Below are 26,178 nucleotides of genomic sequence, written 5' to 3'. Positions count from 1 at the left end.
TCAAAATTTTAAACGAATATCCTCAGATGTGGCTCTTATTTTTCTTAAAAACAAAAATAAGGTAAAAAAAAAAAAAAATCTGGTAATTCTTTGTTTTTACATTCATCAGCCCCAATCAGCCCAAATATCAAAGAGAAATTAAAAATGCATGCTGTGGAAGAGTTCAGGTCTTAGGAGGTTAAATAATCAAGATGTTGCAATGGCCCAATGAAAGTCCAGACTTCAGCCCAACTGAAATGCTTTGACAGGATCTTAATAGAGCTGCGTATGAATCAGTTCAATTGTACTTATATAATGCCAAATGACAACAAAGATATACCAACGCCAACAAACCTCAATGAACTGAAGCAACTCTTTAAAGAAGAGTTTGGAATTCAAACTGGGTTTTTTTTTTCATGCCAAATGTTTATTTATACCCTCAGCAGACACAAAGTACTTACAGAGCACTCATTCACTGGAGATGAGTTTTTAGTCAGTTCTAAAAAAAAAAAAAAATTGGCCTGAAACAAACAAAAAAATCATTTATTTGTTCTTTTCTGGTCTCCAACAAGTCCTCAGAGGAGTCATTTTCTAGCAGATAAATACTAGAAACTAAGAATAATGTCCCAGTGCAGTTAGGCTGCACACAGTCATTCGAGCCACTTGTTGTTGTTACAACAAAAATATTAATTATGGCTGCTTTAAAGAACTAGTTAATGACTGGAATAATTGTTATGAGATTTTCAATCATGTCCCACTAACTGTGAGCCAACACCTTCAGTCCTACAGCCATATTTTTATATAACCAGTGTGAAGCAACCCAAATGTGAATTTTTTTTTTTAAAAAATCCCCAAACTAAAACATCACTACACCAGGAGACTAAATATTTGTGACAGGCATCAATATGTTCAGGGAGTGAAGCCCTGATGAGACATCATGCAGCGAAGGTACTGCAGGTGGGCTGAGAGGTCATTTCTCATATATATAAACACACACAACACACTAAAACATTCAGTTAGAAAACTCTTAACTGAATATTTAATCATAATTAAAAGTTTTAAGTTATAAATTCTATATGATCAAATACTTTGGGAATTTAAAAATAAAATCACTTGAGTTGGTTGTGACTAAAGGTTTGGGTGGGCTGTGGAAGATTTTCACATTTCAAGCTGTGCTGTGGCGGACTGGCAAGGCAAGGCCAGCACAGTTAGGAAGCCACACTTAGATGTGAATGCACTGCCTAACAACAGTGACACAGGCACAAATAATACCTTCAGGTCAGATCTTTAAAAATAAACTTGCAGCAAAAAAACAGGATACAGAAATGTATGATTTAGGCCTTTTGAGTTGAACTATGCACTCAACCTATTATGTCACCACAAGGGTTCAACACAGTCCGTGAGGAGACGTTTGTTTCAGATCGGTCATGTGCCCTTTGCCCAGCTGCCTGACTACGCAATGCTGGTTTTGTGTCCACGACTTGCTTTGCCTGCTCAAACTGACCGAAACATCGTGTACCAGTGGAGCTGATCCAAATACAGTTTCTACTGTTGCTCAAAACCTGCTTGTGGTATTATTCGCTGCAGCTCTTATGACTCTTAGCCGAGGTGTCCTCACTCTCAGGCTAGCTACAAGTGGCTGATTTGAGACTAATGGTCAGTTTGTCATTTTCCCTACAGTTTTTTGGCTGCACAGCAGCTCTGAGCCTGACAGTGATACCCACAGCAGATAATGTGACTGTTACACACACCAGCAAAGCCTGAATGCAACAATGATGTAATGAAAATCACATACAACCGCACAAAGCTCCACATAAAACAGCTGGGTGACACCCTAGAGATTAAAATAAAAACGTACCAGCAGTGCTAATGAATGGGAAGAGTCAGTTTAAGAACAGAAGAGGAAGTGCCGTGTACACCAATCTCCTGTCATTAAAACAAAATGGACTTTTTCAGTAGGGCATATCTCTCTAACCACTTTAACAACCTGTCATTGTTTGGCTGCAGACTGTTTGTTTACCAGGGGCTTTCTAAAGGGAGCGCGCGTGCGAGAGAACGCCCCTTAACGCCCACTCACATCCTGGGCCATCTGACCTCAGGAATTCGCATGATAAGGTGGGGCCAGGTTTCACAATGAACACACCCGAAACTCTGGCTGATTGGGACCCACACCCAGTTTCACACCTTGGCTCAGGCGATTAGAGGATCATCAGGGGGTCCTTTTGTCCCTCTGTGGGGGGATACTCCCACTAGGTTTATATCTGGGACTCTCCACCATTTGACCTTAGAACTGAAGAAGCTTCTCGGATGAGAGGTGAAACGTCTTCAAGTAACTTAAAGAAGTCCAGACGCTTTTCTTTGCAAGCTCCTTTGACTACGATGACCTGGATGACTGAGAACCTTCACAGACATGTGCGAGAGAAGTGTTTGTGTCAGTCTTGGCTGATAGCAGCAATGTGACAAATAGCTGGTTATCATGTGATTGTGTTTGCATGGGTTAGGAAAGATTTTAAAGCCTAATCTTAAACTCAATTTTAACTTAATCTGACCATTTCTGTTAGAAATAGGAAGACAGGGTGCACAATTCAGTCTGACGCAGGCGGGGGGGGGGGATACACGGAGCAGTCAATGAAGCTTTTAAAAAACAGCCAAGAAACTGATAAACATGATAGACGAAAATCATCTTAATTGCACACGTGCAGAGGCAAAACGCAGCTTCAAAAGAGAATGTGGCATGTACACAGAGCAGCGCTTCGAGCTCAAAACTGGTTGTAAGCTGTTTATCGTCTTCAACGTGTAGCCTACCGATGTAAAGATGACAGTTGAGCAACGCAGAGCAGATACAGGACAGGAAGTGTAATTATCTGCTTCTACTGTTCTGCTTCAAAGAGACGGGGCAAGATGCCAGGCTGCCTGACTAGCAAAAGGGGAGAAGAGAGAGGGGAAAAAAAGAGAAGTAGATGGAGAGATACTGATGAAGATCGAAGTGAAGCAACGGAGAGGAGAGGAGAGGAGAGGAGAGGAGAGGAGAGGAGAGGAGAGGAGAGGAGAGGAGAGGAGAGAATCTCACCTCTTACATCTCACTGAGCAGAAGAAAAGTCAAACTCAGTAGAAGTCAGAGAGGCTTTTTTTTCCTTTCACATTCAGCTTCCTGCTTTTCTTTGCCTGACAGCTCTTCAGAGATACAGGCGTTTGACACAGACTTTGTGAGAGAGCAGGGGAAAACAAGAGGGGGGGGGGGGGGGGGGATATTTAAGAGAATGTGTGTGAGACAGCGATGGAGGGAGGAGGCAAGAGACAAGAGAGTGATGGATTGAGATAGCACGGTGAATGGAGACAGTGAGAGATTGTCATCATCATCATGAACAATGACTCTCTGATAGAGGAGGCCTGAGGAGCTGAGGAGTGAGTGAGGAGGGGGTGGGGGTGCCCGCCTGCCCACCTGCCAGGGTCTCAGTCATGCTTTTAGCATCTGCCAGACTGAAGGACGCTTGGTGCCATGTGCTTTTCGCTGAAGGAGCCTGACGTTTGTCAGTCACAGGGAGGACTTCTGTTCTGTTTAGTCGCAGCCAAACAGGATTTACTGTAATGCCTCCATCAAAACCCACACACACACACACACGTAAACAATCCCAGTGTGTGTCAGAAGTAGAAGTGAGTGAGACCCCATCTCTAAAATCTCCACTGCAGCTGTGGACCAGTGGACAGCTGACAGCAGTCTGTGGATCTCTGCTCCACTTCTCCTCCCGTCCACACCAGCTCTGCCTCCTCTTCTTCTATGTTTCCATGAAGCAGGCCTGTAATTTTCACAGCTGTGTCTTGGAACTGTGCCAGCGTGAGTCGGGGAAAGAGAGCGCAGAGCAGTATGGGCTGGCTAATGGCTTTTAGACAACTAAGGGCTACAGAGCAGCTTTGCTAATCCCGAGGTTCGCTGCTCATTCAGTACAGAGAAATATTCATACCAGTGAACAGGGATAAGAAGGAAACTCATTAGCATTGTAAAACATTTAAAAAAGGTGCAAAGTTCTGTAAATTGTATGTTAACCTGTAACAAGCACTTCTTTTGTGGTTATGATGGCATTCAGTCAAGTAACAGCTGAAATCTACGATCGCAGCAATTGACCTCATTATAATGTCAATAAAGACATAATTACAGGTCAGCCTGGCTATGTGCAACGCTGTGGTTGGGGGTTAAACTTCACTATTTGCCCTATTTTCTTCCCAATAAGGCCAACTAACCTGTGGCTTTGTACAAAATAAAATAATGATGTTACTTTCTGTTCCACGTGCATTTCTTTGGAATCCCATCATACACCCACATCTCAGCCGAGGCTGGGTTACCTGCAGAGGACAGTGGGCACCTGCTCTGAGGTTTCATAACTCTGCTGGGTCAGGGTTTAAGGATAAAGCTCCCAGGTAGCTCTGTGTGTCAGCTGGTTCCTTTAGATGTATTATATGAAAACATATCTGGTTCTTGCTTTATGTAAAGTTAATTTTAGGGCTTTATAAGAAGTAAGTTTGGTATTAGAAACAAAAAAGCTCACTTACTGAGCTCAGCGCATGAAGGCAACTCAGATAAGCATGATTATTTTTAACATAAAGTGCTCTTTAAACTCAGCTGGCTTGGACAGCACTGTGATCATGAATAACCGACTTGTGTTCTTCACTTAGTAAATAAGTAAGTAAATACAGGAAATGGATTTCTCTAATGTTCTCCCTAAATAATTCTTTAGAAATACATTTTAGAAATACAAGTTTCTCTGCTAGAAAACAAATCTTGAAAATGTAACAACAGATATTAGATTAAAAAGCAAATTAAAAAACTAAACTGTTACAAAAAAAACCAAAAAACAGCCCAAAGTGGTGTTTCTATTAGACAATATTTAACATCACTCTGTGGGGAATTACAGTGTGATGACAACCACACAGTGATGTTTTGGAAAATTGGGACTTGTCAGTGTGCTTTTCCTACGCAGCTGTAGGCGGAAATTGTTTCACTTTCAGATGATCTTTTCAACAAGTGAAATATATTTTTAAAGATGATAACAGGGCGACAACACAGCCACTGTTTCAGTTAGTCTGCTAACAGCTATTCTTTTCATTTTTGCCTTCTCCTCCTCCTCCTCCTCCTCCTTCTTCTTCTGACCACATGTGTCCCGACTGCAGGCTGGAGGTATTCGTCTCCTCTGGGACATCTGGGAGGTCAGTGCGTCTTTCCTCCGTGGCCACATCAGGGCAGTTCTTCATCAATAATGGGATTAAGTCCTGGATTGATATCCAGCTTTATGGCTCACGTGTGGGCAGCGCAACGCTATTCAACATGCTGCTATGGCAAGCCTGTCAAGGTAACGCTGGAGAACCGACCAGACACAAATCTACCACGACCTCCAAAGCTGGCGCTCTATTGTTAGGCTCTTCTGCTCACAAGAGCCTTTACAAACACTATTATGCCCAGGAACTCACCAGGCAACCTGTGTTATAAAGCTCATGTCATATGAAAAGCCTGCACTTTCCAGTGGCCTTTAACAGCAGGAGATGATTCTTCCCAGATTATGGCATTTCATTTCCTTGACTTACTGATTGTTTAGTCTATGAAATGTCAGGGAAAAGTGCAAAACAGTCCAAGTTAAACCTTCAGATTGCTTATTCTGTCAAACCAGCGGTAATGCAAGACGTATTCAGATGTTTTACCAGAGTAAAAGTGCCAAAACCGCAGTGAAAAGGCACACAAGTAGGCGAACAAAGCATTAATAATCTTTTATAGAAACTACAGCTGTTAAATAAGTAACCTGCAGAGAACTTTCAACTGTTTGGAGTAGATGGATTAAACCACATAAAACTCTAACATCAGTTTGTTTATCTTTCCTGAGTAAATCAACGTTTAAAACGTCCAAAACGCCACTAAATGTTTACTTTGGTGGCATCATTAGCTTGAAAGTGTATAAAAGCTTAATAAACCCCTCAGATTCGACTAATCGGCATGCTTTAGCCGTGTCTTTAGAAAAACAAAAAAACAACCCCTTACATGTTCCAAGAGGATCTCCATGTCCCCCCCTGCTCTTACAAACCCACAAATACAAACTCCAACACAGAGCCGAGCCTCAAACTTGACTCTAACAGAAGCTGCTTGCGTGACATTTTCTGCGATCACGAGCTGGGAGTCTCAGCCGATCGAGCCTTGCTACCCAGCGTTTGGCCGATTAAAAAAAGAGGCAGCTTTGCCACCTGCACAAGTGACACCACTGACAACAGATGTCTCCGAAAGTTACCTCCGAGGGTTTTACAGATCCCCGGCAACAAGAAGGATCTGCTATCTGTCAATAGCTGACACATTATTCCAACCCGAGCTGTCTCCTCTCTCTCGATCCTGTCCTGCCTGACACTTTCAGTTTTGCCTCGAATGCGATAAGAGTTGAAACGCTTTCGCGTCTTACCGTTTCGCAAAGTGTAAAATAACCCAGCGGGAGTCGATATGTTGGAGAGGAAGATCAGTTCCACGGCAAGAGAGAGTGATGCGTCAGGTGTACGCTTCCCGCAAGTGAAGGAGGAAAACCGTGCGGAGAGCGACTCATGTTGAGTTGATCGGCTGAAGCCTTTTTTCTTCTTCTTCTCCTCTCTCCTGCTCCGATCTGCGCCGCTCCACGCTCTACGCGTAAAAATCGCCACTCGGTAAACTTAGAACTAAAGCAGAGGTTAATAAGACGGAGCGAGGCGCACTCGGCACTCCGCAGAAATCCTGCAAACTACGGCTCACTTTGGTATGTTTTTACATAACAGCATCATCCGCTTTTTGTGTTGACGCATCATGTAGCCTAGAGAAAACATGGAGTTTCTTAAAGGGCCACGGACGCATCGTCCACATGTCACCGTCCCCAGCAGCCCCCGCTGTGGCTGACAGATGGGTTTCACCCAGTTAATGTATTTAAGCCCTTTCCTTTTGACGGGTGTATTAACCTAACCCTGGCGGGGGGATTGAGGGGAGAGGGTCGGGCTCTGCTGCTGAACACTGTGTGAAGAATTTATGGAGTTTATGGTCTCCCTTTTTTTTGTATTGTGCTTTTGTTTGCGATGATATTTAAAATGGCTTGTTTGCAGAAATTGGTCGTCGGGTAGTATTTTAGCATTTGAATGTGATCGCGGAAACAATAACAAAGGTTATGATTAATTTAGATGAACTGACTTAAGCTAAACAAACGAGTAATTTCTAAAGTAAAATTAAGCTTCTATTTAAAAAAAAGTTGTAAGAAATGAGCAAAACCTTGCAGCAAGTAAACTACATTTGAAAATCTGCAACGTGTAATCACGTGCTTTGGTTGTGGGTTTTCATGTGGGTGTGTTTTTAGCCCTAGACTCTTATTGATTGGTGCACCAATATGGCTTTTTAGCCCCACTAGGTATCAGGGGAATACCCACTAATTATACCTCACGTTGCTGCTAACCCTGCAGATCTACAATAACACAATGACATTCCTCTTCAAGGAAACCCATCCATCCATTCAGCCAATGATTTTCTTCTGCTTATACAATTCGGGGTTGCAGGGTAGCTGGGGCCTATCCCAGCTATCATAACTCAAAAGGCAGGGTAGCAGATTGCCAGTGGATCAAGAAACTCCAAAAGAATAAGCCCTAGAAAGAGTTCATTAAAATACAATACAACACCTGAAAATGGCAAAAGCATCCCTCAAAATTGCATCGTTAGAACCACATCGCCATACCAACATGCAAGATCAGTAATTAAACTGTCACCACTTCAGATAGATGTGCAAAATTTCATGAGTTTTTAAGCACTGATAATAGATTTTTAAAAATAATTTTGGTCACTTGTTGGGGAAATTATTTGTGTAGAGCAACAGAGGCTATATGTTTTGACTCATTAATTTCTGAAAGCTCATAAATAAAATCAGCGTAGGGAGTGAAACAAAAACTACTTCCAAAAACATTCAGCTTTGATATTAATGAGTTTTTTGGGTTCATTGAGAACATGGTTGTTGTTCAATAATAAAATTATTCCTCAAAAATACAACTTTCCTAATAATTCTGCACTCCCTGTAGTGTTAACTATCAGCTGTCCATTATTAAAACAAAATCTGAGAAATAATTCCACCTGTACACTAAAGATATTTAAAAATGAAATATGTTAATATCACATGAATTAACCAGAAAATGTGTAATTAATCTTTTAAACTGCTTTTGTTGAGTTACACTAAAATATATAATATAATAAAAGTTCATTCTTTCAGCCACATTAATCATGTAGTCAAAATATCCATCATCCATTCCCAGTCCCAGTCACATGTCTGAGCCATCTCAACTAGCTCCTTTTGATGTGGAAGGAGTAGCGGCTCTACTCTGACACCCCCCGAGCCCCCGACGCACAAATGACCAAGCTCCTCTTCTTGTGTCTTAGGGAAAGCCCAGCAACCGTTGGCAGCTCATTTCTAGTGTTTTGTGTGAACAGAGTGACCTGGGATGGACTCAAAATCCCTTCTGACTTGACTGGACTTAAGCTACTGAATCCTTTGTAACCAGACACTTTGGTCAATTGATCTCCCGTTTCACCTCACTTTACAGCAGCAGTGACTGCTTTTTAACGAGACGCTGATTTCATTTGGTGTAAAAAGCAATGCCCCTCAAATCTCTTTGCTTTCAGCAAATGTGAGAGAGAAGAGGAAAAAGGTTAGCTCAGTTCTAAAATTTATGAATGGATTCAATTTAATTAAACGTCTGCTTCCCAGTGCTTTGACTTAATAAAACAGGCATTATATTGTGGCCTTTGGCTAACATTTAAAAAGTAATTTCTACAATTTTAAGCCAAAAAATAATTCTGTAATTTATGTTTTCGCTTCCTTGACACACCTGCACTAAAATTATACTGCCTACTACTGATAGACTTGCTCATGTTTTGTTTTTTGTTCTTTGTATTGTTGTGTAAACTGATTTAATGTGCGTTGTGCAGCGCTATTTCAAGAGAATGGCATATTTTTCAATTTTCAATCCAGACCTCAACGGTAGTATAACATATGGAATTTATTTTATTTGTATTCTATGATTTTTAAAAGAAGTAGCACAAAAGAGGGGGATAAAACCTGGTGCTCACACAGGAAATTGCATTGCCACTGCAGCTTTAATACAGTCGACGCATCCCAAACAGCTAAACAATATCAATTCCAAATACAGTTAATAACATATAAAAATAATTAAATTGGCCAATAACCAATGTGCAAATATGCAAACATGCAGATAAAATCATCTTATCATTACAGGGAGTGCAGAATTATTAGGCAAGTTGTATTTTTGAGGAATAATTTTATTATTGAACAACAACCATGTTCTCAATGAACCCAAAAAACTCATTAATATCAAAGCTGAATGTTTTTGGAAGTAGTTTTTAGTTTGTTTTTAGTTTTAGCTATTTTAGGGGGATATCTGTGTGTGCAGGTGACTATTACTGTGCATAATTATTAGGCAACTTAACAAAAAACAAATATATACCCATTTCAATTATTTATTTTTACCAGTGAAACCAATATAACATCTCCACATTCACAAATATACATATCTGACATTCAAAAACAAAACAAAAACAATCAGCGACCAATATAGCCACCTTTCTTTGCAAGGACACTCAAAAGCCTGCCATCCGTGGATTCTGTCAGTGTTTTGATCTGTTCACCATCAACATTGCGTGCAGCAGCAACCACAGCCTCCCAGACACTGTTCAGAGAGGTGTACTGTTTTCCCTCCTTGTAAATCTCACATTTGATGATGGACCACAGGTTCTCAATGGGGTTCAGATCAGGTGAACAAGGAGGCCATGTCATTAGTTTTTCTTCTTTTATACCCTTTCTTGCCAGCCACGCTGTGGAGTACTTGGACGCGTGTGATGGAGCATTGTCCTGCATGAAAATCATGTTTTTCTTGAAGGATGCAGACTTCTTCCTGTACCACTGCTTGAAGAAGGTGTCTTCCAGAAACTGGCAGTAGGACTGGGAGTTGAGCTTGACTCCATCCTCAACCCGAAAAGGCCCCACAAGCTCATCTTTGATGATACCAGCCCAAACCAGTACTCCACCTCCACCTTGCTGGCGTCTGAGTCGGACTGGAGCTCTCTGCCCTTTACCAATCCAGCCACGGGCCCATCCATCTGGCCCATCAAGACTCACTCTCATTTCATCAGTCCATAAAACCTTAGAAAAATCAGTCTTGAGATATTTCTTGGCCCAGTCTTGACGTTTCAGCTTGTGTATCTTGTTCAGTGGTGGTCGTCTTTCAGCCTTTCTTACCTTGGCCATGTCTCTGAGTATTGCACACCTTGTGCTTTTGGGCACTCCAGTGATGTTGCAGCTCTGAAATATGGCCAAACTGGTGGCAAGTGGCATCTTGGCAGCTGCACGCTTGACTTTTCTCAGTTCATGGGCAGTTATTTTGTGCCATTGGATTTTCCACACGCTTCTTGCGACCCTGTTGACTATTTTGAATGAAACGCTTGATTGTTCGATGATCACGCTTCAGAAGCTTTGCAATTTTGAGACTGCTGCATCCCTCTGCAAGATATCTCACTATTTTTGACTTTTCTGAGCCTGTCAAGTCCTTCTTTTGACCCATTTTGCCAAAGGAAAGGACGTTGCCTAATAATTATGCACACCTGATATAGGGTGTTGATGTCATTAGACCACACCCCTTCTCATTACAGAGATGCGCATCACCTAATATGCTTAATTGGTAGTAGGCTTTCGAGCCTATACAGCTTGGAGTAAGACAACATGCATGAAGAGGATGATGTGGACAAAATACTAATTTGCCTAATAATTCTGCACTCCCTGTACTGTGCATTAAACAGTCCTGTAGCAGCGGGTATAAAGGACCTCCTGAGATGCTCAGGCTTGCACTTTGGTGCAATCAGTGTTTGAGTGAAGATGCTACTGTCGATAACCTCCGGAGCATGAAGAGGGTGGGCAGGGTTGATGGTAACTGATTTCAGCTTCGAGAGCATCCTTCTCTCTGCCACCTGCTGGACTTTCTCAATATCAGACCCGAGCACAGAGCCGACCTGCTTGATAAGTTTGTTTACTCTGTTCCTGTGTGCTGTGTGGACCCCTTTCTCCCCAGCAGGCCACAGCATCAAACAAATCACCACCATGTGGTAGACACTGTGGAGCAAAGGTTGACAGATGCTCTTAGCCTCCTTAGGAAATTAAATTGTCTTTGCCCCTCAGTGTACACTGCTTCCATATGGCTCTTCCAGTCCAACTTAATGTGCAACTGCACATCAAGGTATCTGTGGCTGAACACTACATTAATGGTGGTTATAGGTGCTGGTTGGGTCCTCCTCCAACCTCACCTGAAGTCTAAAACCATCTCATTGGTTTTTGCGATGTTAAGATGAAGATGACTGCAATCACTCCGAGTCAAGACAGTAGGTTTTAAAGTACTAAGCTATAGTTACCCTGTGATAGGCTGGTGACCTGTCCAGTACTCTTGTCCAATAACACCAGTGATGTGATCAGGCCATCCCTGACCATTTTACTGCTTTTTGATATCAAATGTTTTAAATAGAAATTCATTTCTATTTATTTGTGATAGTTTTAACCAAATTTGGGACATAGTGTTAAATGCTTCATATTAGCGATACTTCAGAATATCCAAAAAGAAAAAAAAAAAGACCTTTTTAAACTTGGGCACGGTTGCTGAATTGCTTTGTCACGTGTCTCTACAATGGCAGGTGCTTTCAGGTCAACGTGAGGTCGTTGTCGAGCAGGTATGCCTGAGACGTGCTGCTAAACAGAGGCTTACCCTCATCCAAAGGGAGCTGCCCAATAGGAAAGGAGAAACGAGACAATGCTGTCCAGCAGCTTGAAGTTCTGCATGTGTCAGCAAGCTTTGGGCATGACTGTTAGTGTGTTTACTGCAGTAGGTTGTTTGGAAATGTCTTTGTATTTTAGCTGTCTGCTGAAATAAAATTAAAGATTGAATAATATAATAAGTATAGTATTAAAGACAATGACTTTCTGTTTTAATTCAAAGGCTTGAGGAAAATACATTTCAATAACCAGAATTTCTGCAGAATTCTCAGTGTCCTTGTAGGTACACAGGTGAGCACATTGTTCTTATTCTCAGAAGGATGGCGGTATGGAGCCCGTTAGCACTGTAGCAATGGAATCAGCTGTAGGTGACTACAGAGGGATGAGCTCAAAATTCTCCCCTTCACAATCAACATAACACAGCGCAAGCACAAGCAGGTACTGTGTGGCAATATCCATGATCTCATCTGTCTGGACTGACACAACAGCCCTGCTCTGCTCTGGGCTGATGACGTCCTCCCTCACGAGAGAAAACAAGTATCTCATGAGCTCGTTCTGCATCGTTCCCCTAGAAACCGTGGCGTTCTCAAGGTGCTACTTTCTGGGGTATTCTGGAATCCCGGGGTTGCCTGTACTCCGAACTCACCGCCGCTGGCTACACATCAGTTAAATGGAGCTCCATCAGCTCTCACTTGTTTCCTCCCAGAAACCTGTGGGTTAATTTCCCCAAATATTTTGGCTCATTGTCCATGTGTCCTGTGAAGCTTTGCTGATCAAACAATATTTTCTATCCCTGCATACAATAACATAAGAAATAGTGAAAAGGTCTAAAAATAGAGAAATTTGTCTAAGTCAGGTAGTTCACTGTGTCAGCTTATAGTCTACCTGAGCACCGTTTAACAAAACCACTGTGTTTATAGCAACTAATAACATTACAGACATAACTGACTACCATTGTAAGAATATAGACAGTAATAGTGTCAACATATATTTGCTAATTTTGCATTTTTGTGTATATCTTTGAAGACACAGCTGAGACCAGCATTCAAACTAAGGAGGAGTTCCCTGATCTGATCCAATCCTTCCTTGTCTTAACACATTCCTTTTATCTCCCGTGTTTACTTCTATTTGTTATCCTCTCCTATTTTTTCTTTTCTTTTTAGGGGGAAATCAGTCATTAAAGGGTTATTTTTGTTTATGTACTTTGTCATTTATGTCATTTAGGTTGTGTCTGCATTTTGGTTCCTCTCCATAAGGAGCTAAAATGTCACAATGGGTGAACTAATGATCAAAACTAAATGGCTTCAGACTGCTTATATCATACTTACGACATATACTTGCATGCGGTCCGCCAAAAAATACCAACAACCCATAGCCCTGTGGTGATGACACTATGCCTGAGAAGCACACAGTGTAACTTCATTACAAAGAAGGTCTTTGTCTATTATGACTCAGTGTTTTCTGTGTAGGAACAACACACAACCATGCTAGTCCTTAAATTTGGAAAATTGTAATAAATGTGTTTCGGGCCTGAGGATCACTGTGATCTTCAAGTTGTATTGTACGTAATGACACATGATGGCGATGCTATTAAACATAGCATGAAAAACGTTTGCATCATCATGATCTGTAGGTTTTAGTCACCAGTACAGAGGAGGGTCTGAATCGAAATCCACACATCCGTATGCGCTAAAAAAATGTATGTAATATTGTTTCATAAGTACAATATAAAATGTTACATTTAATGGAATCTGGTTATTTGAAATTCACTTGACAGGTGCACATTCAGTTTACACCAAGCACATTTTCCTTAGTGATCAATTATTTGAAAAAATAAATCTTTCATTTCATATTTCAGTCTTTTTTAAAATATCGCTTCATGTTTACTGAGGGTCAGGGATCTTCTTTTGTTTTGTTTTTTTGAGTGTGGCCTAATGCTAGAAGTTTTAATTCCATGCTACAAGTCTGGTTAACTACACGTTAAGGTTTCTTGACAAAACACCATAATTCACCACAGTTCCACCGACACGCCTTTCAATGAAAACTCAGAAACTCGCAATTTAGCTTCCCCGAGGTCTTTAGACTAAACTGACCAATTATGGAGGATGTCATTAAGATAGAAAGCCTGAAAATGATGAAATCTGTAAAGTGGAAAATCACGGATTTCCTGTTTGGTTGAGGGCACTGTGTTTTGTACAGACATGTGGATTTCCTAAGGCCTCGACTGTTATTGACTGATGTACACAGAGTTAACGTGTAAATTCCTGCACTAACTATGTGGTTAGAGAACACCTGTAAATTAAACACCATGTTGATGTAGTATATCATGATTAGAACGCACAAAGCTCACTTCCCACTCACGTCTGCCATGTAAATGTCTGCAGACATGAGTACTTGTAAAGGCTGTGAATTCTTGGGCTATTTGAGTTATAACAACTTCGTGTGCCATAGCGAAACAACTCACGTGCTCCCACAGATGTGCTCTTTATCAGAAAAAGCCTCATAATTTAGCATTATGAAGAACAATTCTGGTAAAAAAAAAAAAAAATCCAGTATATTTTTCTGGGTGACTTAAAGTACAATGGCTGAAAACTGCAAAAACAACTGAAGACAAAAAAAGACGTTTTTCAACAACTACATGCAATATGAAATGTATTACCATGAACGAGGTGTGCGCTAGGTGTCATAGATGTTCAAGCATCCCTAGTCCCTCAACAACAACCTCGTGTCAGAGGTGATTTATTATGTCGCCAAACTGAAAACTCGGCGCATTCACACGAAAGCAGCACGGAAGTGTGACAGTTCTTCTGACCTCATTTGAAGTGGATGTGGTCAACCTGCTAAGAGGGCTACATCAAAGTATCAAACATTTCCTAAAAATCTTTTATCTTTTTGCCTGACTTACTAGCCCAGTATCAAAGTTATTGGAGTGGATGGAGTGGATGGACAGATACACATGGCGAATGTGTGAATTTATATCCTGCTTGATACTAATGAGCGTATCCATTTAACTGCATATATTTCTAGTTTTGTGGATTGAATTTAGCATTTTTTTTCCTCAAATGGTTTAGTATGTGGTTTCGACCATAAATTTTGCTTGTTCTGCCAGGAATAAACAAACAGTCCCCAGTGTTGCCGCCTCAGTTGCAGAATTATTTAACTGAAAACTATGAAATTACAAACCAAGCATCCGAACTAGGAAGAAACTTAGTTTAAGGGACTTTGGCATTGTTGTTGGTGCCAGATGGGCTGGTCCGAGTACAGTACTGTACAAAAGTCTTGAGGCAAAATGTCTGGAGCAATAGTTCTCCAGGTTTTCTGAAGATCTTTTAAAGTTTTTCCTCAGACATTGGCTGCTTTCACTCATTTTCAGTCCAGTCCTTGTACCTGACCATTTTCAGAGGAATGCTTTTGATCTACTTTAACTATGAATCACTTAACCATAAAAAAAATGTCACGTTTACAGACAGATGACAACTTGGAAAAGAATCCATTTTAAATTGTATCTTTAGGCCAGGGGTGTCCAACTCAGGCCTCAAGGGCTGGTGTCCTGCAGGTTTTAGATGTGTCCTTGATCCAACACAGCTAATTTAAATGGCTAAATCACCTCCTCAACATGTCTTGATGTTCCCGGCCCTTGAGGCCTGGAGTTGGACACCCCTGCTTTAGGCACGTTATTAGCAACAGCTTGTCATAAAAATGCATCATTTGTGCTTATATAGTATTAAAAAGGCACAGCACCTGAGAGATGCATTCAACCATGAGCTGAAGCATCTAATTTTCTCCAAAGCCTTGTCAGAAATGGCCTCAATTGTACAAGTGATTTTTCCCATAAATACTGTATTTCCATTTATGTTTCCATTAAGTCTCATATTTCCCATTTTCTACAGAATTACAAGGCAATGAGGAGTAGCTCAAGACCACATGTACTTTATTTCTGCTGTGATATTCAGATGGTCAGAACTCAATATCAGTGTGGAGTGTGGGACATCCTTTCTTGGGATACCTTGAGCCCCCTAGCACCCTTGAGCACAGTTTAAATGTCACAGTCTTCATAAGTACTGTTCATGTTTGCACCTTGTTGAATCCAAATATGTCTCTCTTTCTCTCTCTCTCTCTCTATATATATATATATATATAGAGAGAGAGAGAGAGAGGCTGGAAATGGGTGAAAATCCACCCAGTAACGCAACTCCCATCCATGTTTAATTCACTTCAATTATAGCTCGAGCTACTGGCTCCTCTTTGGCTTTTCTCTGTGTTCAGTGGATACAGAGGAACTATAGAAACATGCTTTTACCAGACCTCTTTTTTATTCCAAGATACAAACAATGCACAAATGCTCTTCTAGTTCACAGAAATAAATCCAACCTCATTATCTTCTGCACATTAGTCAACCTGAGTCATACATGGCAGATATGATATCATGTTAACAGGTGATGGAGAAGTTTCAGCCACAAGTTACTGAGAGGGATTGGAAAGCCACAGGGATCACAGAGAAATCATTAAAGATTTAGTAAGATGACCCGGAAATAAGAGGGTAATTTTTTTTTATTGCTGTTTTATATGCTTCTAAAGTTCAGAGGTATAATTACACATTTAACTTCAACAAAGTGACTGTCAGGAGTACCTCATGATGTGTTCAGATATAATAGGCTGTAATAAACGAGTTCCACCTCAAACTATTAAAATGTAAAAAATGCAAAACTATGTTAACACGTTGTCCTCATAGTTTAACATTTGATAGCCTCGATTATGAATTTGACTTTTATAACTTATATTTTAATTTAGGGCATGTAAATCATCCCTAAACCTTATCCAATATTCATCTCGGTTGTTTTAAGGCTACTCTAACATGTAGGACAGGGGGTTTAAACACATATCATAGGTTATGCAGTGCAAACTGGAGGTCTTGTATTTTACAGACAGGATGCTGTTCCAGTGTCACAGGAGATATCACAATAATTCTCCCCAAAATTGAAATAAAATGGAATTAAACCAAATTTATCCAGGCTTCATGGATTGAGGTATGGAGCTCGACAGCAGATTTATTTTCCCTGCAATATTTCTCCCACCCATATAAACCTGACTAATCTCATAATTCACAGCAGCTGTAATTCTCAATCAGTGCAAAACGCAAGGAGAAAAAAAGTTCATGGAACGTGGATTACAATCCTTTCACAAATGTATGCAATAAACACAGACATAAATAGAAAATTAAAATTTTTATTTTATAAGATTTCATTTCATACATGTTCACAATGTACAACTACATAATTCTTTGCAGAAAGGAAGACAAATCTGAGAGATTTCTACAGACTGATTTTTATTGTATACAGTGACATATGCTCCCAAAAACAAACAAATGCTAGCAGAGCACTCACAGACATTTGCCCTTTTCACATATTTCAGTTTGCTTTGAAATCATGTTTCTGAAGATCTGAACTACAGTTAGATTAGATTTCACACTTACAAATCAAGAAAATTCAGACAATGATGGCAGCAACGTCATCAGACTTGTTTTTTTTTTTAAACTGTAGTGATAATAAGTGAGGTAACACTGAGCCCCTATATGATACACGGTTCTTCAATGCAGCCAGTGAGTGTAAAAGTTGCACAATTTGAAACATGTTGGCTGAAGGGTTTTTAGTGTATACCTCTCTGTGACCAGCGACTGCCAGTAACCTCCAGCAACCACACAAGGAATACACATTTCAGTGACCAATCACCAAAATGATTGGGCCTTTATCAACAGATTTCACAGCAACTTCTTGCTACCTGGTTGGAGAATACGAACGTTTTCGTACTGTAGCTAAAAAAAGTCACATCAAGGCCACTTAATGTAGTTAAAACTGCTTTTCATTATGTCGAGTTCTAATATCACAATTTCATAATGACCTGTTTTGACTGAAACTAATCAAAATCCTTGGCGACAAGTTCTTTTGTACAGTAAGGCCTTGTGTGTGTGAATAACTTTTATCATCCACAGCAAACCACTCGCAGTCTTTTGGTGATCACCCTCTCAGCTTTATTTGAACAAGGAGTTGAAAGCTCGTCCAATGATGAGTCTGCGAACTTCACTTGTCCCGGCACCAATTTCATACAGCTTTGCGTCACGCAGAAATCGCCCCAGTGGGTAGTCATTGATGTAGCCATTGCCACCTGACAAAGGACATACAGATGTTAGTGCAAAGTTACCGAGTAGTAACAGAGCTCAAGGGTGGCCATCTGTTAATCAACAAAAACCATGTTGGGATATCAGATATCTATGTCTCCAAAACAAAATTAATGAAAAAGTGACTTCATATAGGCACCTCAGCAAATAAATTCTACAGATCTACGTCAGCTCCAGCAGCCAGTGACTGTCAGAGCAGAATGGATTAAAACAAGTCAGACTGTTGTTGCTGTTTATTAGGAAAGAATCAGTGTAATGGATAAGGGGTTATCACATCAACTAATTAGTAAGAGGTTTTTACACATGAACTCCACAAATTGTCGGGCGAACTAAGCTGGTAACAGATCACAGTGCTGCCCTCTCACAACAGGAAAAAATATGCGTTTCAGGCACATTCTCAGTACTAGAAATCCTCCAGCTGGTTTAACAGGGTCTGCAAATAATTTGCAAGAAGTCAGACATCTGACCTGCACTCGACTCTTTTTCAAGTAAACTAACAAGGTTACACTCATTTAATGAATCATCTGACTGCTACAGACATCTGTGCTGTTTTGTGCAGTTTTGCTGGGTGAAGCCGAGAAAAGCTCAGCTATAGTCTATGTGTGAAAGCGGCTTTAGGGGAAATCCCTCATTTTACTATGAACTTTCTTTCTGTTAACTAGACCTTCCTAACAGCTGTGTGTTGGTTGTAACCTGAAATATGTTGTTTGTACATTGATTAAATCATGACAATTTCCTCAGTTTAAGAATCTGCTCTCATTTCATTTCAGCTCTGGTTCTTGGCACTCACCCAAACATTGAATCCCGTCCAAAGCAACCTGAGTGGCGTTCTCAGCACAATACAGGATCACTCCAGCACAATCCTGCAAACACACAAAGCATCACAGTCACAGAGTTAGACAAGAAAGTCTCTACGGAAAGAAAAAAAACAAGTAACTGGATGCAGACTTGAAAGTGAGAACCTTTAGGATCCAACAAAAGATTAAATATATATTACAACATTTTCTATAAAATTCTTATTTAATGTTTAAAAGGGGCCATTATACAGGATATGAATTTAGGAAACTTCTTGGCTAAAGTGACTGACTGAGTGCTGCAGAAGCATACGTGATTACAAATCTTCTCACCTTTGCGCTGAAGTGTCCTCTGTCACAAGCACGTGCAACACTGTACAAATACTGCCGACAGGCGCTCAGCCTGGTGTACATGTCAGCCATCTTCCCTTGCATCAGCTGTCAAACAGATGAACATCAGGTCAGTCTGACTCGAGTAAACGTGAATTAAACAAATCATTTAACACAATGGCCGTCAAAATATTTGAATTTTTATTCTCTGAGGAAAGTGAAAAATGAAGGCGAAACCTGAAAGTGTCCGATCTTCTGTCCGAAAGCCTCTCTGACATGCAGATAGGGAATAGCAGCATCCAGAACCGCCTGCATGATGCTGAAACACAATATGAGGATGTTACATTAGATGAAATGTATCACATCTGTAAGGTTATAGGACAACATTAAAAAAATATATGTTAAACATGTTTAACTAAATTTAAATTACAGGACAGTCTGGCCAATGAACTACCAGAGATGTGAAATTTCAGCTTTGAAACGGCACAAAATAACACTTTAAAGTCAGCATGGGCAAACACCTAATGTGCATGGAGTCGTTATAGCAACACGGGCAAAAGTCCGGTGATGTCATATGTGTGCGACATGAACACCACAACAAAGGTATATACCTGCTGCTCGGTGTATAGCTTTTCGTCCAACTCGCGGGCCACAGTGTTGTTTTTTGTGCAGCCATTTCCCTTTTTACTGGGCTTTAAAAATGGCCGTTTTGATTTTCATGAAGGAGACAGACGCTCTCATTCCTCATCGAGTGATGCCACTGACTAGCCAATCGGTGGCATGCAGTCAGTTGAAGTCACATTTATGGATTGCCTCAGATCACTTGGAATCTCAGCCAAGTGGGTACTAAAAAGGTGCCTAGTACCAGGTGCTACCACTTAATGGAAAACCCTAAAAACCAAGTGGAGCTTAGCCAACCTGAACAGGTAATAGTGGAAAATGGCTACGTCAGTCCAGGCTCAGCATGCTAATGAACAACACATAAACCAACTTCTCGCACACCAAGTCCAGTAACTTTCAAAGCTGAAGCACACACTCACAGAATCACTGGATACAGCATTTATGTACTAAAATACTTGGTCATTTCTAATTAAATCAACATGTATATGTGATTAGATATAACTTGACATCAGTGTAAACCAACCAGCCAACCTCTTCTGGTGAACCTTACCCAATAGGTCCAGATGCAAGCACCAGTCGCTCCAGATCTAAGCCGCTCATCATCACATACACGCCTTTGTTTAATGGACCCAGGATGTTCTCCGCTATAAAAGACAGGAGAAAAGAAAACAAAATAAATTCCACGCTGATAAAAGACAATCAGTTTGCATTAGGATGACATAAAGTAACAATGCATAGTGAGGCACACCTGGGATTTTGCAGTCTTCAAAGATGAGCTCACAGGTGCTTGAGCCTCTCATGCCGAGTTTGTCGAGCTTCTGTGCGGTCGAGAATCCAGGTGTTCCCTACACAAAGCGTATATATAAATGCACAAATAAAGACACTTGTTTATCGTTAGTACACCTTCTTTTACTGAATTTACCTTTTCGACAATGAAAGCTGTGATGCCTTTTTGATAGGCCTCGGGATCGGTTTTGGCATACACAATAAGCACATCGGCATCCGGGCCATTCGTGATCCAGAACTTGTTTCCATTCAGAACATAATAGTCTCCTGTGAAAAGATTATGTTCATATAGTAGTTACTTTGTGATCTATCAATTTCAGGGCACTGCATTTTCCAACAACTTAAAAATTCTCTCTGGGCTTTGTCAAAATACTGACAATCACCCACAGCTTGAAAGGCAGTACTTACAAAGCATGAATGCTGCCTCCAAACCTCATGGCTTACACCTGATGGCAATGATATATGTCACTTATTCACCAAGTGGCGCATGTGTGGAAGCACTAGAGAGCTGTGCAGCTGGTGATTTTGAGGATTTGATATTGTCATTAAAAAAAACAAAACAAAAGGCACTGATACTATTTTGGGTCTCTTAGGCCTGCCAGTAGATACTATCTGTCTCTTCACATCTTTTTGCTGTTAAGGCATCACATTTTCCTGCTGGAATTCATGTTTGTATATATTTGCATTTGTTTTCACTGGCCTTGGGCAGTATAGGTGCTTGGCATTTTGGTCTTGTTGATGCCTTTGGCTTATGCCAAGCTCTTCATGGACAGTCCTAAAACTTTTATGCACACAACCTCTAATATTTCTATTTATGTTGAAGTTTGAAGTGGAAAAACTGCTAGTCATTCAGCCAAATATACACAATAAACTGTATATAAAAGATGGACGTTGCATTTGAGTTTGAAAAGTGAAGTGCCTCAAACCTGCATTATTTCAAATGACAAGCAGACGGTGACTTTGACTGTACAGAGGCCCATTGGAGTACAGTGCTTCGGCTCCCTTGATCCATGACTTCATTATCAATATTTTATAATGAGTTTATGCCCTTAGTTTGTAGTTTCAAGTCTTAATGAATAAAATACGATACATTTTACAAATAATCTTCCCCATTTGTGTCCAGAAGGAAGATAACACAGGGTATGCTTTATGATGAGGGTTAGTGTGCATGTTTCCCTCAGGGTCTTGATCAGCTCCACCACTGCCTCATCACTTCACCAATGAGTGACCTCATGGTAGCTATGTTCATCTTTTATATACAGTCTATGATCTGCGCAACAATGTTGTTGTAAAAACAAACAAACAAAAACTGCCTGCATCCACTGCAAGGAGACAAACCTATCACAGACATGTGAGAACTTTGCTTCACAGCAGTGAAATTTTTTTTCCCCATCCCCGAATGTCGCACCAGGCAGCAAAAGTAATTCATCCATGTTCTTCACCACAGCTTGAACCCACCCCAGCAGTCACTGAGCAAGCAGTGGGGTGCAACCTGTACAGGTTATCACTCCATCACGAGGCTGAATCAGTGAAACTGAACAACACATTCACCTAATTTAGAATCAGCAGCTAAACTAACAAGCACTGTGGCAGGAAGTACCAGGTAGAAATCTGATGCAGGTACAAAACTGTCTTCCTGTGAGCTGATGGTGCTAACCAGGCTGCGAAAACAGCAGCTCAAATAGTTCTATTCATAGCTTGTTTATGACATACGCAAAAAAAAAAAGCTGTTAACTTCAATACTTACATAATACAGTCTATAACCTCACAAACTCCATTTTTAAAAAGCCTGACTTTTTGTTGCTGCTGTCACATCTTATTAACTATCAAAATAATGTTTTCAGATAAACAACACAGTCAAATTTTATGCCTCTATAAGCAGCTCATACTCACAATCTGGCCATGCAGCACACACACGACACCTTGCTGAGTCTGACTCATTTGTACATTTTCAGTGTGGTAAATGCCAATAGCATTTCTGTCAAACCCTGAGCTAATAAAGCCCTGAAAACTCTTTCCCCCCCTCATCAAGAGAGTGACCAACACATATCTATTAACATACCATGATAATAGCTTTCAGAAGATGTTCTTATGTAAAAATGCATTCAGATTTTAATGATTTTGAGGTGAACAAAACAATAGAATAATTAATCCTTCTTCTTGTAAAGTCCTTGATATTAACAACACTCAAACACACAAATAAAGCTACGTGACACTGGCAAAGCGGACCAAGAGTACAAAAAACAAACAAACACAAAACAAACACACAGATCTGTAAGACCAAGAAAGCTAATAAAGCAGATCTTATTTATGTGCACCACATACTGGATGTATAATTAAGCTGAACATTTATCATTACCACAGAGAAGTGAGTCACAGTTTGGGCGTCTTACCTTCTTTCTTTGCTCTGAGTTTCATTGACACAACATCAGAGCCAGCATTGGGCTCACTCATTGCCAGGGCTCCAACATGTTCTCCTGTCAGTAACTGGCAAAGGAAATAACACGATTAATGAAATAATTAAACAAGCTCATTACGTTCAATGTTTTTCGATAATATTTAAACGTGAAATGTTTGATCCTGACCTTTGTCATATACTTCTCCTTCTGCTTTTCATTGGCGTGGCGTACCAGCTGGTTAACACAAAGGTTAGAGTGGGCGCCATAACTGAGACCGACGGCTGCTGACACTCGTGACAGCTCCTCCATCACAATTATATGATCTAGGTAGCCCAATCCTGTGCCTCCACATTCCACTGAAAGGGATGTACAGTGTGAGCTGAGTGTAAACTCGCCTAATAACAGCTAAAAAAAATAGAAACCTTTATGCCTTGACATGTACCATAAAATATGTGTTAGACATAACTGTAACTGTATGAACTGCCTGCTACATAAAAATCACAGCTGTCACACCTGGAGCAGTGACGCCAAGAAGTCCCATCGTCCCCATTTCTTTCCAAAAATCCTGTTTAAGAGGGAAAGCAGAAAGTTAGTAGAAACAATTCACTGGAGGTACAGTTGAACATGCATATCTACTAGAGCTCAACCAATAGTAACAGCCGATATTGGCTATATATACATATATTGGTGTCATGCAGATGTGGTCAGATGTTTACATACAGTCATCACGGGGATGAACGTCAAGACAAATTTGGTCTTTTAATGATTTCTTTGAACTGTTCTCGTTCCAGGAATGCTTGTACAGCATCTTTAGTGGCTTAAAAATACAAGTGGTTGTTTTCCTGTGGCAGCACAAAGAGGATTTGTTTGATTCTCCACTCATTGGCTTGACCAATGCTCAGAAATGACTTGTTCTGAGTAATTGCAGATTCATCAGTTCACACAGTTGCATGCAGGTACAAGTAAATTGGATGTGTCACAACTTTGCCAAGTTCTGGATGAAGACCCAAACTGTCACCCAAGATGAGAGGAAACTAGTTAGGAGGTTCAGGAACAACCCAGAAACCACCAAGGCTCAAGCCTGAACTGGAATCCCGTGAAAAAAAGCCCCTGCTCCAAACCAAGTTTTAGCAGTGGTTTATGTATATATTTGAGCCTATACATCTACTTTTGAGCCTGTGTGGATTAGAGAAAATCCAAAATAAATTCAAACTTGTGAGCCAAATTCTTGTTTTTTAAAGTTATTAAAGATGTATGCTTTACAATCGCTCCACCCTGGAAAAAGAACAGCTTAAAGAAATCGTTAAAAGTACAGTAAGCTTTTGACCACCACATTTTTTGATATGATTAGATATAAAAGTGCTTTTTTAAAGCTCAAAAAGCAAAAAAAAAAAAAAAAAAAATGCTGATTCCTTTAGAAAAGTCAGCTGAGCTCACTGGATTGCTTACGATACTCAGAAGTGGTGGTGCAGGATAAAGCAAGTAAAGAATGTCAACAGATGTATCAACAATGTGTTGTTTTCTTTTACCACCTAGAAGTACTGTCCCCAAGTTCCATCACTACTTGGTACATCAGCTACAACTTTCTGAATTTTGTCACTTGTGCATTTCAACTCACCCGCATTCCTGGGAACTCGTTCTTCTTATCGATCTCGTCGGCATGAGGTCCAAGTTTTTCTACAAAGAATTTGCGAACTGTTTGCCTCAGCTGTGGAAAGGACTTAAAACAATTACTTAGCAAAAACCATACCTGTAATGACTGTGCTGGGAGGATGAAGATCATAAAGTGACGGCTTGAGAAAGCTTTTCACCTGCCTGGAGATGGAGGTAAGTGTGTTGTTTGATTTACAGGTGGACGTGTTGTTTGCCCAATCATACTGAAATGTTTTAACTGGCATTGCATGTATATTTGACTTTATAAAAGGTCTGGGATCTGAGACAACTCCTTCCATCCAATCAGATCCTGTATATGAACCCCACCCACCCCCTGCTCTCCTTGCAGCCTCGGGTCCAGTCTCCTTCACTTTGCGCAAAAATACACCCGGCCTGCAGTCACCTTTGATTTGATTTAATATCGACTGTAAACCAATGTCGGCATCAGTCACTCCATTACTACCATTTATTACCACAACCTACTTTGTAAAGTCATACGTGGAAATTTAATAAAATTGTTTAATAATGTAACTAGTAAAATTAGTTAAATAGACCATTTTCTAACTAGATAAATGTAATTAGATAAATTAATCGAGTATTAGTCGGTAGCTTTTGGTTTTGTAATTTAATTTGTAGCTGTTAGCTAACTTGTGTCATCACGTAATGGGGGACGGTGTCCTCGCAAAACTGTCTTCTTTTATTACCCTTAAAATTCACAAAACTATACAACACACTAAAAATGTTGGTCTCTGAGAGTATGTGATTGTTTTAATGCCTGCGGTTGACACGCACAGACACAAGTGTGCACTTTGTTTTGCTAGCATTAGCTAGCTAGTGTGGCTAACCTGTATCTGCTCCTCTGTGAGTCCGTTCACTACGTCGTCTATGGGGATGGCAGCTCCGGCACAGCCTCTTCTTGTCACCGCAGGGATGAATAACCTGGAGCCGAGGCGAAGTGCATTTCTGACAGCAAACATGGTGCTGCTTGCAGAATAACAGGGATGAAGGTTAGACCACGGATGAACGTCTGAGGTCTCCTGCCTGGCTGTCTTGTAGCAGATAAAACGGAAGAGGTCTCACTCCGCCAATAGTTCCTAGTCCTACAAAAGTAGTCCACGCTGTCGTTCTTCTTACCTGAAGGGTCGCGCAGGCACAGTAGTGCGCTTAAGTACCCCGCCGCCCCCTGAACCGGTGAAAAATAAAACCACATCATATCTTCCACTTCGTCTTCTTCTAGTGCGATACTGCAAATTTTGGTATCGATCAGATATCCAGTAAATGCAGGACCATCGATAACGATACCTGTAACTTACAAACTGTGGGAGGACACTCACAATTATTAAAATGAATCATCGTTAATTTGCAAATTGAATGGTCACTAAATCACTGTGATATTTCCTTTTAACAATAATTAGTTAACACAAAAACACATCTTTCAGCTTTTCATTTATTGTTTCCAGCATAGCATTGTGATATTTTGCACGGCAATATTGCATTGATGCAGAAACACCAAATAACAACATTTTATTAAATAAATTAAATTCCTCTGGAATTGCTATGAACATGCATCCATTGCAATGTCCATCCTCCTCTTGTGTCAGGAACGAAGATCCTCTGTTATTTATATTTAGCAGTTAAAG

The 26,178-nt window shown here is 40.4% G+C and overlaps 2 protein-coding genes across 2 annotated transcripts in view; both read right to left on the bottom strand.

Moving 5' to 3' along the window:
• Positions 1–6,784, bottom strand: part of bahd1 (bromo adjacent homology domain containing 1) — a 35,696-nt gene extending 28,912 nt beyond the window's left edge. The window contains exon 1 of the mRNA XM_084914474.1: positions 6,414–6,784. The gene's annotated coding sequence lies outside the window, so the exon portion shown is untranslated. The remainder of the gene's footprint in view (positions 1–6,413) is intronic.
• Positions 6,785–16,992: 10,208 nt separating this feature from the next.
• ivd (isovaleryl-CoA dehydrogenase) lies at positions 16,993–25,677 on the bottom strand. The gene is made up of 12 exons (XM_084913948.1): positions 25,384–25,677; positions 24,504–24,593; positions 23,399–23,450; positions 23,072–23,241; positions 22,880–22,973; positions 20,623–20,753; positions 20,449–20,545; positions 20,251–20,344; positions 19,317–19,398; positions 19,083–19,187; positions 18,746–18,818; positions 16,993–17,942 (listed from the first exon to the last, which is right to left on the bottom strand). The coding sequence occupies exons 1-12, from the start codon at positions 25,513–25,515 to the stop codon at positions 17,809–17,811; spliced, it is 1,254 nt and encodes a 417-aa protein (XP_084770074.1). The 5' UTR covers positions 25,516–25,677; the 3' UTR covers positions 16,993–17,808.
• Positions 25,678–26,178: the final 501 nt, after the last annotated feature.

The sequence above is a fragment of the Perissodus microlepis genome, chromosome 19 (assembly GCF_051167445.1).
Source record: "Perissodus microlepis isolate ML-2025 ecotype Zambia chromosome 19, ASM5116744v1, whole genome shotgun sequence".
Taxonomy (NCBI): domain Eukaryota; kingdom Metazoa; phylum Chordata; class Actinopteri; order Cichliformes; family Cichlidae; genus Perissodus; species Perissodus microlepis.
The sequence above is the reverse complement of the archived record's forward strand: the minus strand, read 5'-3'. Positions and strand labels throughout refer to the sequence as shown.

Excerpts from the sequence above, each read along its gene's own strand:
- ivd (XM_084913948.1), bottom strand. The coding sequence starts at position 25,515 with ATGTTTGCTGTCAGAAATGCACTTCGCCTCGGCTCCAGGTTATTCATC. Across the intron at positions 22,974-23,071 it reads AGGAGAAGTATATGACAAAG|TTACTGACAGGAGAACATGT; the intron begins GTCAGGATCAAA and ends TTCCTTTGCCAG. Across the intron at positions 20,345-20,448 it reads TGAAGACTGCAAAATCCCAG|CGGAGAACATCCTGGGTCCA; the intron begins GTGTGCCTCACT and ends TGTCTTTTATAG.